Source organism: Lacerta agilis, chromosome 10, assembly GCF_009819535.1.
Source record: "Lacerta agilis isolate rLacAgi1 chromosome 10, rLacAgi1.pri, whole genome shotgun sequence".
Classification (NCBI taxonomy): Eukaryota; Metazoa; Chordata; class Lepidosauria; order Squamata; family Lacertidae; genus Lacerta; species Lacerta agilis.
Window position 1 is genome coordinate 27,086,361 of NC_046321.1, and position 17,056 is coordinate 27,103,416.

Consider the following 17,056-nt stretch of genomic DNA (forward strand, 5'->3'; position numbering starts at 1 on the left):
CTGGGATCCCTCAGGTTCAGCATCAGAGTCTGACTCCCAGGCCATCACACAGGCCATTGTACACAAATAAAATGAATAGGTTCCTACACTCAGACTCACAGATGGACTGAAGTACAAGGGACTTGGAGGGAAAGGGAGAGGACAGAAGAGCCAGTGCTTATCCCTGACTGTGCAGTTGCAGAGATATCCCATGAACATGTATAGGCTGCTGTGCAAGAAATGAGAACATGCACACACCCAGCTTCCTGCAAAAGCTGCCTTGTAGGTCAGCATGATGTAGGGAGTAACAGAAATACAGTACCTGCCAACTACAGTACATTCAGGCTTGCTCACTGGCTGCACTTGAATGTGACGTAACGAAAAGCTTGAATGGGCAGCTCTAGACTGACTGGATGCGAGAGGTGCCTGGTGTTTTGTACTTGATCATAGTTTGTGGAAGAGGGAATTGCAGCAGGTTCCTCTTTTCTCAAACATGCCACACTGTGACAGGACCAGCTGCAAAAATTACATTTTCTTCAACGTTGTCAAAGTTACAGGAGATCCTGTTCTCCCTTGGTTCTGGTCACTCCATGTGTCTACCTTAACCAGCACATATTTTTCTTAAAATGGTGTATATTACAATTCTGTACATTCCCAGTTTCTGCTCTTAGCCTGCAAAGAAAGAAGGCTCCATAGGAAGCAAGGCTCAGGAATGCATCCCCTACTTCTGGAGCTTTTCAGGCAGTGTGGTCCACTGATGGCTCTAGACTCCATCATTCCTGAACCTGGTGCCTTCCAGATGTTTTGTACACCAGCTTCCATCAGTCCCAGCCAACATGGCCAAAGGTCTGGGATAATGGCAGTTGTAGTCTAAAACATCAGCACCAGATTGTATCTCTGTGGTATATAGGGAATGGGAGAACTAAAAGCAAGATAGATTTTCATCAACAGTCCATTCTTTTTTTCTGAAAGGGCTCCTGTGCCTTTCATAGCTGCATGACACACAGAAAATCCAGCTGGAAATATTCTCAGCATGGAGATACGTTGATAAGAAAAGCCTGGATCTCTTGAATTTGTGCTTGTTGTGCAGCTGTGAAATGTACAGGAACACTGCCAGAAAAAAAGTTGGCAACTGTTATTTACAATAACTATATTTTAGGTTGCCACTGTTTGTTACTGGCAGGGCTTAGCTGCATGATGGGCAGAATTCAACTATTGCATCTCTGTTCTTGGATAAAACTACACCTATTGAATTTTGGCCCTCCGTGCAGCTGTTAAAGATAAGCGAGCCTTGCCATAAAGAAGGTGGCAAAACTGCTAGCACTTCTGATGAATTTTTTTTAAAAAATTATCTTTATATTTGATTATTATTGATACATATTATCTATTTGTCCTGGATTTCTTTTTTGAAAAAGGAAGGTGGGCTACACATACTAAAAAATAAATAAACATTGCATCTTGCATTCCTCACTAGCTCCTGCCATGTGTGAGAGAGAATATGTTTGAATAAAGCACATGTATTACCTCCTGGTTTGGGGGGGGGGGGAGCCAGCCATCTGCTCCTGCCCCTGAAGCATTACAACACTTTGGCTTTTGACATAGAGGATTCTGCTCCATTCCCTGATGCTGGAGAATATGTCTCCCAAAATGCAGGGTTAAGGGCCATATTCCCTTGGGGGAAGGTGGTTGGGAGGTGGTGGCAGGTGGAGTAAAAAGAAAAAGAAATGGACATCACTTCTCTCTCTCTCTACCTGTCTCCTCATAATTCATGTATCATCCATTCAGTCTCTCTCCACACACACAAACACCCATTCTCTCTCTCACTTCATCCATCCATCCATCATTCATTCATTCTCTCTCCCTGCCCCATCCTGAGTTTGGGTGCTGCGCCAAAGATGGTGATGGGCTGCATGGAGCTCAGGTGGGCAGTGGGTGGCCCACCTGTGTGCAACGTTATCAGTAAAGGCAAGCAAGCTCTTTCTTCAGTAGTGATGGAAGCCATAGTTTGTTGGAGAGTGCACATGGTAGAAGAACGTCCCAGGCAGAAGGCAGCATCATGTGCTTAAGACTAACTCCTTCCATTATTTAATAAGAAGGATATAGCACTGGTGGCACTGAATGCAAGTAGCAAATAGCAAATCCACTGGGGAGAGGGGGTTGTTGTTACTACTGCTACTACTACTACTACTACTACTGCGATCCATCTTGTGATTTTGTCATGTCGCCTTTTCCTTCCTTCACCCCCATGGGTGTCCACCACTTCTGTGTCCTTTTGTAGACAGACAAGGGACACTGGCTGCCCAAAGAATGAAGGGCAGAGGGTCACTGTTTTCTCCCCCTCCTGGGGTGGGGTGGGGGAGGGCAGGCAACGTCTATATCATAAATCCCAGTTTGAGGTTTTTAATCTTTCATTTGCCAGCTGCGTAGATAAGAGGGGCCCTGAGTGAGCAAACAGGAGCTAGGGCTGGGAAGGAGACGTGGCCCTGGCACAGAGCATGGCATTCCAGCCTGCCTTGGCACCTGTGCTTTCCAAGGTGATCCGGAAGAGAGGGAACAAATGGAGGGGGGGGATGTAGCTCCTGGAAAGGCTAAGGGCAGGGCCGGCACAAGGCAACAGGCTTAAAAAAAAAAGGTCTTCAGCTGAGAAATGGGCATAAGAGCATTTCTTGGGAGCAGCTCAATGAAAGGAAATTTTGTACTGAAATCTGGCAACATGTCAAAACTGTGAACTTTTCGTCATTGTTGAAATTTCACACCCTGAGCAAAATACCATTCAGAGCTGCTTCCAAAACATTTTAAAAATGATGGTTTTCTGTTTAAAAAAATAAAAGTCAGGGCAATGAGATAAGGTGAACAGTTGAAGTCAAAACAAAAAAGCGTTATCTGCTACATGCAGTGAGAACCCGCCAGAATAAGAGTGCACAACAAGCAGTGAAAAACAAGTGAGCGGAGAAGCCAACCCACCACACTTCACAGGGCAAGGTCAGGTGTGCCTTCATCTGGGTGCTGCTCCTTTGGAAGGCCCTCCCACCCCGCTGAACCAGGCTTCCCACCCGCCATGAGACACAGAGAAGGGCCTCTTTGGATCTTAAGAAGCAGGCAGGGTGATATGGAAGGAGATGGTCCCTAAGGTATCCTGGACTTAAGCCATGCCAGGTTTTAAAGGTAATCACTGGTAACCAATGAAATTTAGGCAGATAAAATATATTAGGACAACTTCCACCCACCATCAAATTTTGTTTCAGACTACCTTGTTGGCCATCCAGAGTGGGGAGATAAGGGAGAAAGTTATTTTTGCCTGCTTATTGGAAAGGTCTGTACCTTCTCCACAACTGCTTGACCAACAATATTGCACTAAATATCAACCATGAGAGCACTAAAGCATAACAGGCAGAAAACCTCACCCACCTGGTGGGGCATCTGAGAAGAAGTCCTATTTAATGGGCCTTGTGGCGCACAATGCAAAAAAGTGGGCTTTTGCTAACCAAGTTGGTGGCAAGAAGCCGTTGAGCAAAGTCTCACTTCTGAGGTTTTCAGTTTCAGACCATCTCAGCTCAGGAGCCTCACCTTCCTTTCTGTCTTTTTTCAGAACCTCTTACAGTAGGAATCCAGGATCAAGGCATTTGACCTAAGATTGTCACGCTGGCTCTGGCGACCTGCTGTCCCATCTGTTAGCCAGCTCCCATACCGGTTGGAGGTGGAATAAGAGAAGCCGGGAGAGAGAAAGAGCAGGCGGAAGAAGAGTTAGCGGATTAACGTTAATCCTCCAGCTTTGCACACTTCCAGCCAGACAGGAACAACGACCGGTGTAACAACAGCCTCCTTGATCACTGCTTCTCCTCCCTCTGTCCAAGGAGAGAGACAGGGGTTCCGGTCTACATACATCCTCTCTGCATTCCTGAAGGCCCAAACAAATTGGCCTGGTGGCTTCCTTGAAACAAATTGGCCTGGTGGCTTCCTTGAAGCTGTGAAGAGGTGCTCTCTAGGGGGTCTACAGAGGTGGGTGGAAATCAGGTGCCCACACCTATCTGGAATCCCAAAAGTTCTATGACAGGTTGGTCTTGAATAGGTCGGAAGAAAGACCTCTGAAGCAAGAAAGAAAGCAGAGGGACAAGTGATGGAGGGATCCTGGACTGTGACCAGTCCCTGAGACACAAACGTCTCCAGAGTTGTGCCCACCTCTCTTGAACAGCACCTTGCTGTATTTCTGAGACAGTGTTTCGATAAACAGGCTAGGAGATGAGTCTTGGGAAGCTGCCGGTGATTGGTTGGGTGTCTGGCTCCCACAGCAAGCGCCGTCTCAAAGTGGAGCTGACGCCGGACATGATCAGCCCACCACTGGGGGACTTCCGCCATACCATGCATGTGGGTCGTGGCGGCGATGCCTTTGGGGATACTTCCTTCCTCAGGAACCATGGCGGCGAGGAAGCCAAGCCCAACAACTTCTTTGCTCGGACACTGTGGCACGTGAGGAGGAGCCCGCTAAGGAGCCGAGGAAGCAGGAACAAGGACGAGGCCTCTCCTACGCCCCCTGCCATCTCGCCCATCATCAAGAATGCCGTATCACTGCCGCAGCTCAATGAAGGAAGCTACGGGAGCGATGGCTTTGGAGTACCCTTTGCCTTCAAGAGCACTCCCAACAGCTTCTCTGGCTATGGTAGGTGGCATCTGGTGATGGATTGGTTTCTCTTGCTACACAACCTTTATTGTGCCATAGTTTTCTTAGGCGTGCAATCAAAACAATCCTACACATATGCAAATATTTCGTTGTTGAATACTTTTGATATTTCTGTATATTTAGGAGTGCTGTGCGTGTTTAAGGGCAGCATACTGAACTTGGCCTCTTCCGTAATAGCACAACTATTCTCCATCGCTCTTTCTCTATCTGCTCCATTAAATCTCTTTCCTTCAGTTATTTTACTTGTTACAACACAAGTCTGCAGCTTGCTGTACTAACAAATCAGTACTTTCTCCTGAGTCATTGCAACGTGTCCAATAAACAACATTAAATGACAGGCTTGCAGAGTTGTTCCACCGGCATCACTGGCAAACATGACTGTACATATGTTTAGGTCTAGAGGACTTTTAAGTGAGTAACATAATACAAAATAAAAGCTAAGGAGGTTGGAGGTTTTTGGTTGGAACGTAGCTCTCCAGGGCTCTGAGTGTTTTCATATATCCTCTCCCCCGGCAAATGGTAGCAAAGCATCTAAGTATGCGCCGTAGATCTCATGCATTTCCTTGTGATGGCTTTTCCAATATACTTCCACAAGTGTACAAGCAGTGATATTTCTGCTAAGTCATGCAATCCCAGAATGCACTGGACATACTCCTGGCACCATTAAGAAGAGGCTAGAAATAGCTACGTATGTTTACTGGTCTACCCAGTTCTCCACAGTAGTCTGAAAGACTGATGATGGGAAACATGGTTTGGGGGGGAAACAAGGGAAAAGAAAAGGAAGGGGCAGGGCAGATCTCTCATTGCAACTATACAGGTACATGCTGTCAGTGAATATTACAGGATACCATAGCAAAGTCCCTGGATATTTTCAAGAATGACTAATGTTTCAGAGATGTCTTATTTTCCTCAGAGTAAACATTAGGTCAGTGCAGTGCATAGAGTCTTCTATAAGACAGCTACTGATTCTTTCTTGTTTGCTTGCATACCTCCACTACCCTGGCTTATTGACTTGCTTATTACTTTTCTCTCTCATCTGTTTCTTCATTGTTTACTTTAGATCAAAGTGCTACTCTCTGAAGTCCTTTGCTGATTTTCTTTCTTTCTTTCTTTCTTTCTTTCTTTCTTTCTTTCTTTCCCATGTTACTAGCAAATAAGCAAGCTTAACTTTGCAAGAGCTAAAATGGTAGAAATTAGAGCAAAATAATCAAGAGCAACAAGATCAGCTTTGCAGACATCATGGGCAAGTCAAATAAGATTAAAATGTACAAGCAGACCAGGAGAGAAGAATAATTTATGTTTGCTGAACTGTGAACAGTAGCAGACAGAGTTGCATGTGGCACCATGGCTGACCTGACCTCTGATTGGTCACATTGCTGCTGCTTACCAGGAAGTAACGGGGAAGGGGAGAAGTGGGTGTGGTGCAAACACACCAGCAGGAGTGCTGGATTGTCCCTGCCACTGTGTTTGCACCATGTTGGCCTTGCCACTGCCTCACCTCTCTACAGTAAGCAGCAGCAGTGCAAGCAACTGGAAGTAAGGTGAGCAGCAACACCCCACACCACCATCTGCTGCTGACTGCAAATGACGACAGTATGGAGCATCCTAAGGGGAGGATAGTGCTATTGATGTCCTTGCTAGAGTTGCCAGGTCAGGTCAGGAGCATCCCAGACCCTGAGATTTCAGGGCCTAAACCAGAGACCTTGGGGTGGCGCTTGGTGATGTCATGGAGATGGGTCCTGGAGACAGAGGTTAACTGGGAGAGGAGAGGAGGGCAGATGCACACACAGAGCATGTCTATGCTATAATTTGCAGCCACCTCATTCCAGACTGAAACTTGCAAGCTGCATGCACCATATTTTTTATTATTATTATTATTATTATTATTATTATTATTATTATTATTATTATTAAATGCAGCCTTGCCCACTTGGAGATTCAAGCCTTTCACCCACAACCTGGAGAGAGCCAGGCAAGCCCTTCAAGTCTGGAAACTCTAGTCCTCACTTCTGCCTCATCTGCATGCTCAGTGTTATTTGTGAAAAACCCTGTACATTTACAAATTGTACCTCTGGAAAAGACAGGTTACCCCCAACCGGCATACAGAACATATGTGTGTATCATTTGCATAGGATGGAAAAAACTTTTCACAACTTATGCTGAATGTGTGCGGTGGGTGCAAGTAAAGATCGTGTAACACTTTTGCTTTTAATATATATTAGATTTGTGATTGGAATCAAGATATCTAATGAGCTTGCTTGTCATTGTTCCCATGTAAGCCACACTGGCAGCCTTTTCAGCTTAGAATTTTTTTAAAAAATAATAATAATATGTGAGACAAAAACTGGCTGGTATTTTACTGGCATTACTTTAGGGGTTAGTAAGTGTAGAAGAGAAGGAAATAAAAGATGGAGAAAGAAGTCTCAGGCTTCAGTCCTGTGCCCAATTGTGTTAGAAGTCTTCAATGTGCAAATGCAGTGGAGCTTATTTCACTGTCACATAACCTAGGATTGGGCTGTACATCAGTTTCCTGGTTTGTCCAGTATTGTCAGATAGTCATGGACATGTAAGGTGATAGTTAAATAATTTGGGAGCAGCCTTGTCAGAAGCTCTGGAAAAGCCTGTCTTTTTTGTCTCGAGTCTGGATGTTTGTCTCGGGCAACAAATGCCGAACATGCAGCTGTTAGGAAATAGGACTGTGTGTGTTTTGGGTAAGGAATTTACAGCATGTTTGGCGGAGGAGAAAGGAAGAGAGTGGGATATGGGGGAAAGGTGACAGTAACATGGGCCCTGGAACAGAGAGTATTGAATGGAGGGAGAAGCAGACAGACAGAGTGCAATAGGGCAACCATGCTCCATTGGCAAAACGCATTGCCTGGTTCCCCTAAAAGGGGGAACCTACAGAGACCCTCCACTAACCAGCATAACTAAAGCTTCTAGCCCTATGGTGATTTGAGCTCAAAGCTTTGCATAGCAGCTAGCCCGACTTTCACAGCTTAAACAGAGACGCTGCTTGCTCTGTCTAGACTCTGCATGCCCAATACGAAATGTCCACACTGCAGCATTTGCACTGAGGTGGGACTAGGAGGGGAGGTGAATAACGGTCTCTGTTCTGAGCTCCTGTTGCTGCAGAATGGCTTTTCCCCAGCTGCCTGGCCCCCTCTAGCATTGCTGGCGCCTCATCAAGGCGGAGAGCAGGGCAATGCTGCCCTCTTTCGAACACTGCAAGCCATGCAGCAGTTGCCGCGCACACATCCTTCCGCCCCCAGATTCCTTTATATCGCCTTTTCTTTTCACCCAGATTAATTCCAGCTTTATGAGTAAAGGAGAAGCCTGGTCAGTCATTCAAATGTAGACCTGGTTCCCCATTCTCTCCAATTCATCCAGCCCATATTGCAGTGCAATCAAGCCTGCAATCCCATTGCTTGCTATTTATTTGCGGCGCAGCCAACCCTACGATCTCATCACTCGGGCCAAAAGCCCCTGGTGCAGAATTCGCCCTGCTCTTAGCATAACGGCATACACAAAAGACTGAAGGTTATTCACAAACGCTATTGACTTAAAAGAGTTCAGCATCTACATCAAAGTATCTTTAAACCAATGAGCCCCACGCTACTTGTTGTAGCACTTGAGAGGGACTGGAGAGTTCCTTGAGTTATTGGATCGCCCATCAGTTTATTCCCAATGGAGCAAGCAAAGCAGCATTGATCCCCCTCTTTCTGCCTCTGTATGGAAAGTGATAGTATTCTGATAGATGACACAGCCCACCCTACAGCTGACAGGCATTAAAGGCAGGGGTAGCCAATGCTGTGGTTAGACTCGCAGCTCCCATCAGCCGCAGCCAGCATGGCCAATGGCTGGAGTTTATGGGAGATGGAGTCCAGCAACAGCTGGAGGGAACCACCTTGGATAACCCTGGTTTGTGGCGATGTAAGAAGCATCCTTCTTACCCCCCAATTCTTGGTATTTCACCCCTGAGACATTACTGATTGGGCAAAGGCCAAGTATTAACTAGCCTGCCCCCTAACTCCAAGGTAAACACCTTCCTCCTACCGTTCTGGGAGCTGACTGAATAAATGATGTGTTTTTGTGAAAGTACGGTATTGTGTACCCAAGGTGGAAAAACGCACTCTGCCCTGGTTTTCGAAAGTTTGGGAAGCTCAGCCCACTGAGTTTTATTTGCCAGAGGATGGAAAAGACAAGCAAGAAAAGTGGTGTGCCATTATTATACTGAGATGTCACATATTTCCTCTCACATCTGATACAGACTCTGTTGGAGGGAGGGAGGATACCGAGTGAGCTCAGGGATGAACCATTTGCTCTTAACATCGAGAGCTGCTCATTGGAAATAGCTCATAAGCCACTGAGCTGTGGCTAATTTGCATATTTTAGTTGCATGCTATTAACACAACGTGCATGAGCATAGCAAATGTGAATCAACATTAGCTTGACACAGTGCGCTCATTCTACGATAACCTCATCCTGAAATTGCTATCCTCTGATGCAAAGAAACCTTGACTAAGCACTTGAAAAGCAGCAAAACTGGGTCTTAGAAGCCATATCAGTTGTCAAACGAAATAAATGTGGTCTTCATTCTGACACGCTTGCTTAGTTTTTACCCTTCTTTTGCTATCACATCTGTTAACAACTCTCCAATTGTGAGGGACAGAGACTCGCAGGGTTTTAAAAAGAAGGATTGGGCCACACAAAACAGCTTTCCCTTTCCTTGGGATAGCTGGAGACAAATGCTGACCCATCCATATGTTTTGCATCATATATGGATAAGAGGATTGTCATCCTACGCCAGCCTTCCCCAACCTGATTCTCCCTAGAAGTTGTTAGATTACAATTCCCATCCTAATGGATGTGGGGGTGATGGGTGTTACATTCAAAAACATCTGACGGGCACCACATTGGAGAAGGCTGCCCTGTGCTCTCGTGTATACTGCAAAGGACAGGTTCTCCCATGCTTTGTTCTGACCATTGGTTTCACTGCCTTTTCAGGAGTGGAATCTGGATTCTGCACCATCCCTCGCGTTCCTCGCTCAGAGAAGACCCAGGAAAGCTCCCACCGTGCCGAATCAGCGCTGAATCGCTCAGACTCCTTGCTGTCTTTTCGCCTTGACCTTGACCTTGGCCCCTCCCTGATGAGTGAACTCCTCCATGTCATCAGCTTCCCGGGAGATCACGGCCGCAGCAACATGGAAGAGGAGGAAAGAGGGGAGAGCAAAATTTCAGCCTGCAGCAACACTGCCTCACCTCTTCGCCCAGAGGACACCAGTGGGGAGGACTCATTGCCCTGGAGACCAGGGTCTCTTCATGCTAAAAGTGAAGAGAGCAAAAGTGCATCAAGCTTTTGGGTTCGCTCCGAGGCCAGTTCACCACTGGTGCAATCAGTTTGTGCCAATGGGGATTTTCATTCCAGAGAGTCGTCGCAGGAAGGGTCACCCTGCTCTAGGGGAAAGAACCTTCCCTCTGAGCTGGGAGCAGTGCCAAAAGAAACCCACTGGCAAGGGCACCAGAATGGCTGCGACATGGAAGCAAGAGAATTCAACCGGGCAGCCCAGGTTTTGGCTTCCTACCACAGCCTGCAGCAGCAAGAAGAACCAAGAAATCAAGCCTCATGGGAAAGCCCAGATGCCAACATGTGGCGATTGAAGGCTGAACAGCAGGAACGCAAGGCCAGATGGCACCACAGAGTAGAGGAGGAGGAAGACGAGGAGGAGGAGGAAGAAGAAGAAGAAGAGTTCTACAGAGATGGAGCAAGCATTGCTAGGGAAGGTCACAGTGATTCCTTTGACTATGTTGATGAGGAGGACGATGAAGTTAAGGTTTGAACAGCTGTAGCTGCTCTCTTGTGACCTCCCATCACACTCCCAGGAGAGACCAGTGTTAAAGGGACCTATGCACCTTGCAGGCCGACTGGTGTGTGAACTCACAGGGTTAGCCTTCTTTGGAGATGTTATAGATGGCGATAGGCCGGTGAAGGAGGGAGCTCAATTATCTGCTTTGCTCTCCTGCTCCTCCTTCCAGCTTTGGTGGTCTAAAGAAAGGGACAGAAGTAAAGCAGAACCATACAAAGGAGATGGCCAGCCCTTGTTGGCTCTTTCATTGAGGTCATGGCTCTGCGATGCAGCCAGCATTTACAGGTGTTAATGAGTTCACATTTCCCTTTAACCCCATTGGCTGACTGATTCTGTCACTGCAAATTGTGCCATGACCCCTCCATGGCCCGGTAAAAAGAATTTATCCTTAAGGAAAGAGGGAAAAAACCCAAGGAGACCCTGCAGACCACTGTCAAACAATTATAAGAAGGAAAGTTTTTTGAAAAATGAGCAAACCTGAGGTCTAGGTGGAACAGGAAAAGCCACAAGATACTAGGCTTCCTTCAGTCCCAATGCAACATTATTCACCTATCAGGAGATACTTATGTCTTCTGCTTGAGGTAAAGATGACAGTCACTAATCTTCCAGTCTGATATTCGAACATCAAACCATCCAAGATGTCCTCTCTCCTCTGCTTATAAGGAACACCAGACTTGGATTGGATTTGACCTCAAACTGGCTCTTTGGTGCTCCATCCATTTCTTCATTTACTGCAACCTGGATTGGACCTGGTCTGTTTATCCTTCCTTTTGCATTCTAGTGAGGAAATGTACATTTTGGTCTTCTATGAGGTATCACTCTGAGCTCATTCCAGGGAAGCCTATCTATGAAGTTGTTATTCACCCTGCTTCCAGGGATTGCACAGGAATTCAGTTCAGGATCCTCCATTTTGTGGAAGTGTAGGAATCCAAGTCACAAAATGGGAGACAGAGGGAGGCCTCTTTTCACCCTGCTCCCTGGGTCTCCTAAAGCAGGAATAGGGCATATAAGGCCCATAAGCCATACCTGTTGTTGTTTTTTAACAGTGTCCCCAGCACTCACAGCCTCACTGCCATTGTGTTAGCTCACCCACAGGCTGCTTGTTCTGGAAGAAAAGCACTTCTCAGGGTATAGCTGGGTGTAGCCCTTTAGTCTGCTTTAACATGCCTAACTTGTACCACATGGGGAACATGTGGCGCTCCAGATGTTGGAACCAAATTCCCACCAGCCTTAGCCAACATGGCCAATGGGCAGGATGATGGGAGATGGAATCTAAAAACATATGGGTTTCCCCATCCCTGTCCTCAAAGATGTGGCCTCAGGGGGGCCATTCAGACAAACATAACAGCATTATCGAGTCCTCAAAGACTGTACCCCACCTCAAGTTTCACTAACAAAGTGGGGAGAAGTACATTTGAAATGTAACTCATGGGAAATATTCTCCCACAGCAACAATTTCCCACCCCAGAAAGAGTGAATATTGTCAAGACTTCTCTTTGAGCTGGTAAATTACACATAGGGATGCTTTTGGCGGGGAAACACCTCGTGTGAAAAATGAGGTGGGTCACTGTGAATCATCTCATGAGGCACATTTTGAAGAGGTCCTGACAGAATAGGCTGGGAGTTGTTGTCATCTTCTCCTAGCATAGTAACAACATAAGAATCAGGCTCCTAAGTCCAACTCTCCCCTTGCCCCCCACTCTGCATATTTTAGGAGATACTCATACACAGCCTTTCTCCAGCCCTGTCTGCATTTTTCTGTGGTCAAATCACTCTGCTCTCAAGAAACTATTTAGATGATAAACAAAAGGGATGAGGCAGATGCCAAAGAGCGAACACTTGGTATTCAGAGGACATACCAGCCATGAGGAAGAAGTCATTGTACAGCATCTGATATGGCTGCCAGTAAAAATCAGAAGTTCACCACACAACATGGTTTCCCATAGAAATTATGTTTAGAAAGACCCAAGAAGATGCATTTTTGTTCCTCTCCCTCCCTGACCCAGATACTTCAAAAAGATTCCATAAAGTTCATTCTCTTGGTGCCTAGCTCAGTTGACTCAAGCAAACACCAGTCCAGAGTAGGGTCTCACTGCCCTTCTCCCCAGTGTTTAGGAGGGAAACTTAAGGCAAAGGAGTCTTTTCTTGCCCATAATTTATACACCATTCAGGAACTATTTTCTCCACAGTTCTGTCCAGCAAGGTCCAGTATTGTATATTGTTTGTATACCGCTAGTTCTGTCCAAGAACATTAATGATTAGAGCACACAGTTTCTCCAAGGGCTTGGGGGGAGGGCCTTGCCTGTCCTTTCCTCTCCTTCCTGGTGTCTCTGCTCAACAAGGGGTGTTGAATCACAGCGTTCCACGTCTCCTCTGGTTTAGCTGCCTCTTGGCAATGCCGGCTCTCTGGAATGAGCCCGTTCTCCCCGACGCTCACACAGAGAGGTTTTTGTGCCAAGGCAGAGATTTCTGGGGGATGAGGTCACAAAACTTGTCCCTCACAGCACTCTGATTGTTCAACGAGCTGGCAGTGGCTGGAGGAAGCCCATTGCTGCAAACGCTGCCAGTGAGATCTATGTGGCAGGAGCAGGGAGAGGAAAGCAGGAAGTAACAGCAGGAATATAATAGACAAGCACTGTGGAGGAAGGCTTCGCCAACGGCTGTTCCTCAACCCACTGGTGGCCTGAGGAACTTAAAGAGTTTCAGTTGCAGTTATACGTAAATGGCATTTGTGGGGAGATTCAATACTTGGCTCACACTGGAATTCCAGGGCTGGTCATCCTGGTGGTTACTGCTGGGTTCTAGGAAGCACTGGGTTAAATCTTAACAGCCAGACTAGATGTGGTGTTAAGTGTGTCTTTGCATTTAACTTAAATGCAACACTTAAAAAAAAACAAAAGAAGCTGCCAGAGCCGTCTTAAGGGGATCTGCCGCCCTGGCGCGGATATCCCTCCGGTGCCCCCGCCATGCCGCCTCTCCGCCGCCTCCCTCCCGCGCTTGCCGCCCCTTGGGAGGGGGGTGGGCGAGCGGGGGGTGAGGGGCGTGGCGCTGGAGCGGCGCGGGGCTCTGCGCGCCCTTCCAGCGCTTCCGGGATGGGAGGGGGCCGGCTCGCGCTCCGCACGCAGCTGGACAGCGCGGCGCTGCTGGGCAGCTCGCGCTGCATCGGGCGGGCGGCCGGCTGCGCGCAGGAGCGCGAGCCGGCCGCCCTCGCCTCCCAGAGCCCCAGCTGGAGTGCTGGAAGGTCGCGCAAAGCCCCGCGCCGCTCCAGCGCTCCAGCTGGGGCTCTGGGAGGCGAGGGCGGGCGGCTTACAGCCCGCCCGCCGGCGCGCGAGTGCCCGCCTGCCCGTGGGGGCGGGGGCGGGTTGGGGAGGAGGAGCCCGGTATGCCGGCGGGCTCGCGGGGGCGCCCCTGGGGCACCCAGCGCCCTGGCGCACCGCGCCACCGGCTTCTATGGATGAGACGGCTCTGGAAGCTGCCTTACACTGTCAGATAATTGGCCCACCAAGCTCAGTATTGTCTCCACTGATGGGTCGTGGCTCTCCAGAGTTTCAGGTGGGTGTTTCCCAGCACTACCTGGGAATGCCAGGGCTTGAACCTAGACCCCCAGCATACAAACTTTCCCACTGAGCTACAGCCCTTGTCATCAAAGGACGTTTTGCTCCCAAGGCGAACAGCAGTTTCAAAGGATTTTTTTGTCAGGACAACAGCAGGGAAAGAAAGAGTTACTCTCCTCCACTCAGCCTGCTGTTGTCCCAGTAGTTATCAGACATACACACCACAGCTGCTGATATATATATATATATATCAAACCAGAGAAAAGTGTTGCAGCAAGGCACCATGCTCACACCAAAACCAAGCATGCATAAATACATGGCAACTACACACACATGCAATCCCCCCCCCGCCAGCAATTAAACTTGGGGGGGGGAGTGTTGTTGCTCCCTTTTGCAACCCCGGTGGAGGTAATCTTCCTGGAGAGTGAGGATGGGGAGGCAAGAGTTAACCTTCCCTCCCCAAGCTCCAATATTCAGGATGATCGCTTCCCCACCACAAGGATTAGGCTACTGTATTATTGTTATTATTAATTTATTAAGTTTTTATACCTCCCTTCATCAGAACACCACAGGGCAGTGGTAAAGGGGGGGATATGAATCTTTGAAGCCTAATTGTGGTACGGGTGTGTGTGTGTGTGTTTGGATTTTTGGTGGTGGTGGTGTCACAAACCACTCTCTCCTCATTGCCCTTGGCTCCACAATTAGCCTTGGGAAAAAGCTGTCCACTGGCTACGATTTCCATTGGCTTAATTTCAGCAGGCAGGGAAACAGAACTTAGTGGGTGCCAGTGAATGTGTCTGTGGGTGGGTATGGGTCCATGGGTGTCATGTTGGCAACCCATACCCCAAGGGATTGACGGTGTGTGAAAAACCAGTCATCCATTGGAGCTTCCGGAGCTTCCTGGCCATTTGTTACAGGGAAGCAGAGAGAGGACCTTATGTTGCTTGCTCTTGACAAACATCTCTCCAAGATCTTTCTGGTTTATCTGATAAGCTTCAAACCAAAGATTTCCCCCCTTCTATGTATTCCTTGCACTTATTACTGTTCTCAATATTACAATTTTTATACACATATATTATATACTGATTGGTGTTGTGGTAGTCTTTTTTCCCCCCCTCGAGACTGGGACAACTTTAGGGATCTAGAATAAGGGTCCTTGGTTGCAAGACCCACCCATGCACCCTACACCAACATATCACACCCATTCAGAGTTCCTCCTGCAGTTGCCTAACAACTGAAGTCTCTTTCCTTAGGCTAGTAAAATGGGGATGAGACTGGGGGTGAATGAATGACTAATCATTTTACCAGACTCCTAGGAAGAGTCTGATTGGACAGCGTCCTTTAGTTGTGAGTCTACATGATGTGTCAGAGGTTAGTTGCCCAAATACTCAGAAAACACAGAAGAAGCATTCTTCTTTCTTGCAGCAACACGTGCCCCAGAATTCTCAACCTCTTTTTGCCTTCTAGCCAACCTAGCCCACGAATGTTAACAGCCCCCTTGAAAAGCATCTTTCGCAGGCCTCAGCCTTTGTGTTTGTTACCCTGACTTCCTGCACCAGTGAGTTTAAAAGGGAGGAGGTGCATTTTAAAAGATGCTTTTAAAAAGATTCACAAACACAGATAATTCACAATCCCATTTCAGGCCCACCACCATCTTGGCTCAATATGTGTATTTGTAGAACGGTTCAAGGGCATGTATTCAGTGCTGATTTAAAAAAAAATATTAATGGGGGGGGGAGAATTAAGTTTGCATTCCTCAGAGAGGAACAAGTATTATGTGGGCTGGTAATGTGCGAAGATTCACTTCTAGATGCAGAAGGCCAAACTGAAATGAATTGATGTGAAAGTGCAAGGCACACTTGAGTGCCTGTAATGCTCCAGGTCACAGCAATTTCTGGGCTTCATCAGATGCTTGCTAGATTCTGCCTGTGGCAGATGATTGCATGAAGGACACAAGCTGTCAAGGGTTTTCATTCTGTAGCAATTCTACTCCCCCTCTCCCAGCTTGAGGAAGATAAGATATGGCAAGGCCTAGTTAATGGCTAACCTGGCTGGAATTTCCCTAGAGATAAAAGTGAAGCAAAGATAATATAAAAAGGACTTTCTCCCTTGATGTGCTTCAAAGCACAACACCTGGGTGCCTCTTTCCTCAAACTGCTGGTACCAAGATGAAGCTGCTTCTGCATCAAACCACTAAGTTTAGGCTGACTGGCAGAGAAGTGCCAGAGTGGTGAAGTTGCAGGGTGGCGAAGCTTGTTGGAATTCCCTCTTCTACCACAACTATTAAAGCCTGTCCTCTCTTTCGCCTGACCATAGTAGTCTGAAATGGTACTGTCCGTTCCACCACTTCATCCTGACTGATGCAGATGTAGACCTGCCCACAGCTATTTCTGTTGCTAGGTTTCAAACAGAAGAGCTAAGACAATGGGAACCATGGAATGGTCCAGTTTTGCTGCTTTACAGTCCTGGATGCCGTTGGCACCAGTGCCATGCTGTTCTGTGCCGTAGGCAGGGGCGTAGCAAGGTAAATTTGTACCCGGGGGCAAAAAAAAATTTGTTACCCCCCCCCCCGAGGCGTAGGAAGGCCAGGTGGTACCCGGTGCGGAAAATTTCTTGTCAACCCCCCACCCCCCAATTGATTTCCACACCCCCTACAAAAATGGTTTTACATTATTTCATATTTTCTTACAAAGGAATAATAACAAGTAATAATAATAATAAAACTTTATATCCCGCCCTCCCCGGCCGAAGTCGGGCTCAGGGTGGCTAACATCAAGATACATAACATTGGTAATAAAATCAAACAATAATTAAATTACCTGCTAAAAACATCTCAAAATCAAATCCAAGTCTAATTAGATGGCTTTCCACAGGGTTAGGGTTGGGAACAGTAAGTGCTCCACTGAACTGAAATTTCAGCCTTCACAACATATTAAAACAGCCAAGTAAACAGCTATTTTGGTGGAGGAGGGTAAAGATAT

General features: G+C 47.3%; 1 protein-coding gene across 1 annotated transcript; it reads left to right on the forward strand.

Annotated features, from left to right (window-relative positions):
- Positions 1-3,918: 3,918 nt before the first annotated feature.
- Positions 3,919-11,535, forward strand: CDC42EP1 (CDC42 effector protein 1). Its single transcript, XM_033162000.1, has 2 exons — positions 3,919-4,636; positions 9,662-11,535. Exons 1-2 carry the CDS (start codon positions 4,219-4,221, stop codon positions 10,492-10,494), a joined length of 1,251 nt encoding a protein of 416 aa, XP_033017891.1. The 5' UTR covers positions 3,919-4,218; the 3' UTR covers positions 10,495-11,535.
- Positions 11,536-17,056: the final 5,521 nt, after the last annotated feature.

What these genes read in the sequence shown, in the direction of transcription:
- CDC42EP1 (XM_033162000.1), top strand. Translation starts at nt 4,219, where the DNA reads ATGAGTCTTGGGAAGCTGCCGGTGATTGGTTGGGTGTCTGGCTCCCAC. An exon ending in CAACAGCTTCTCTGGCTATG is followed by an intron (nt 4,637 to 9,661) that starts GTAGGTGGCATC and finishes CTGCCTTTTCAG; the next exon opens with GAGTGGAATCTGGATTCTGC.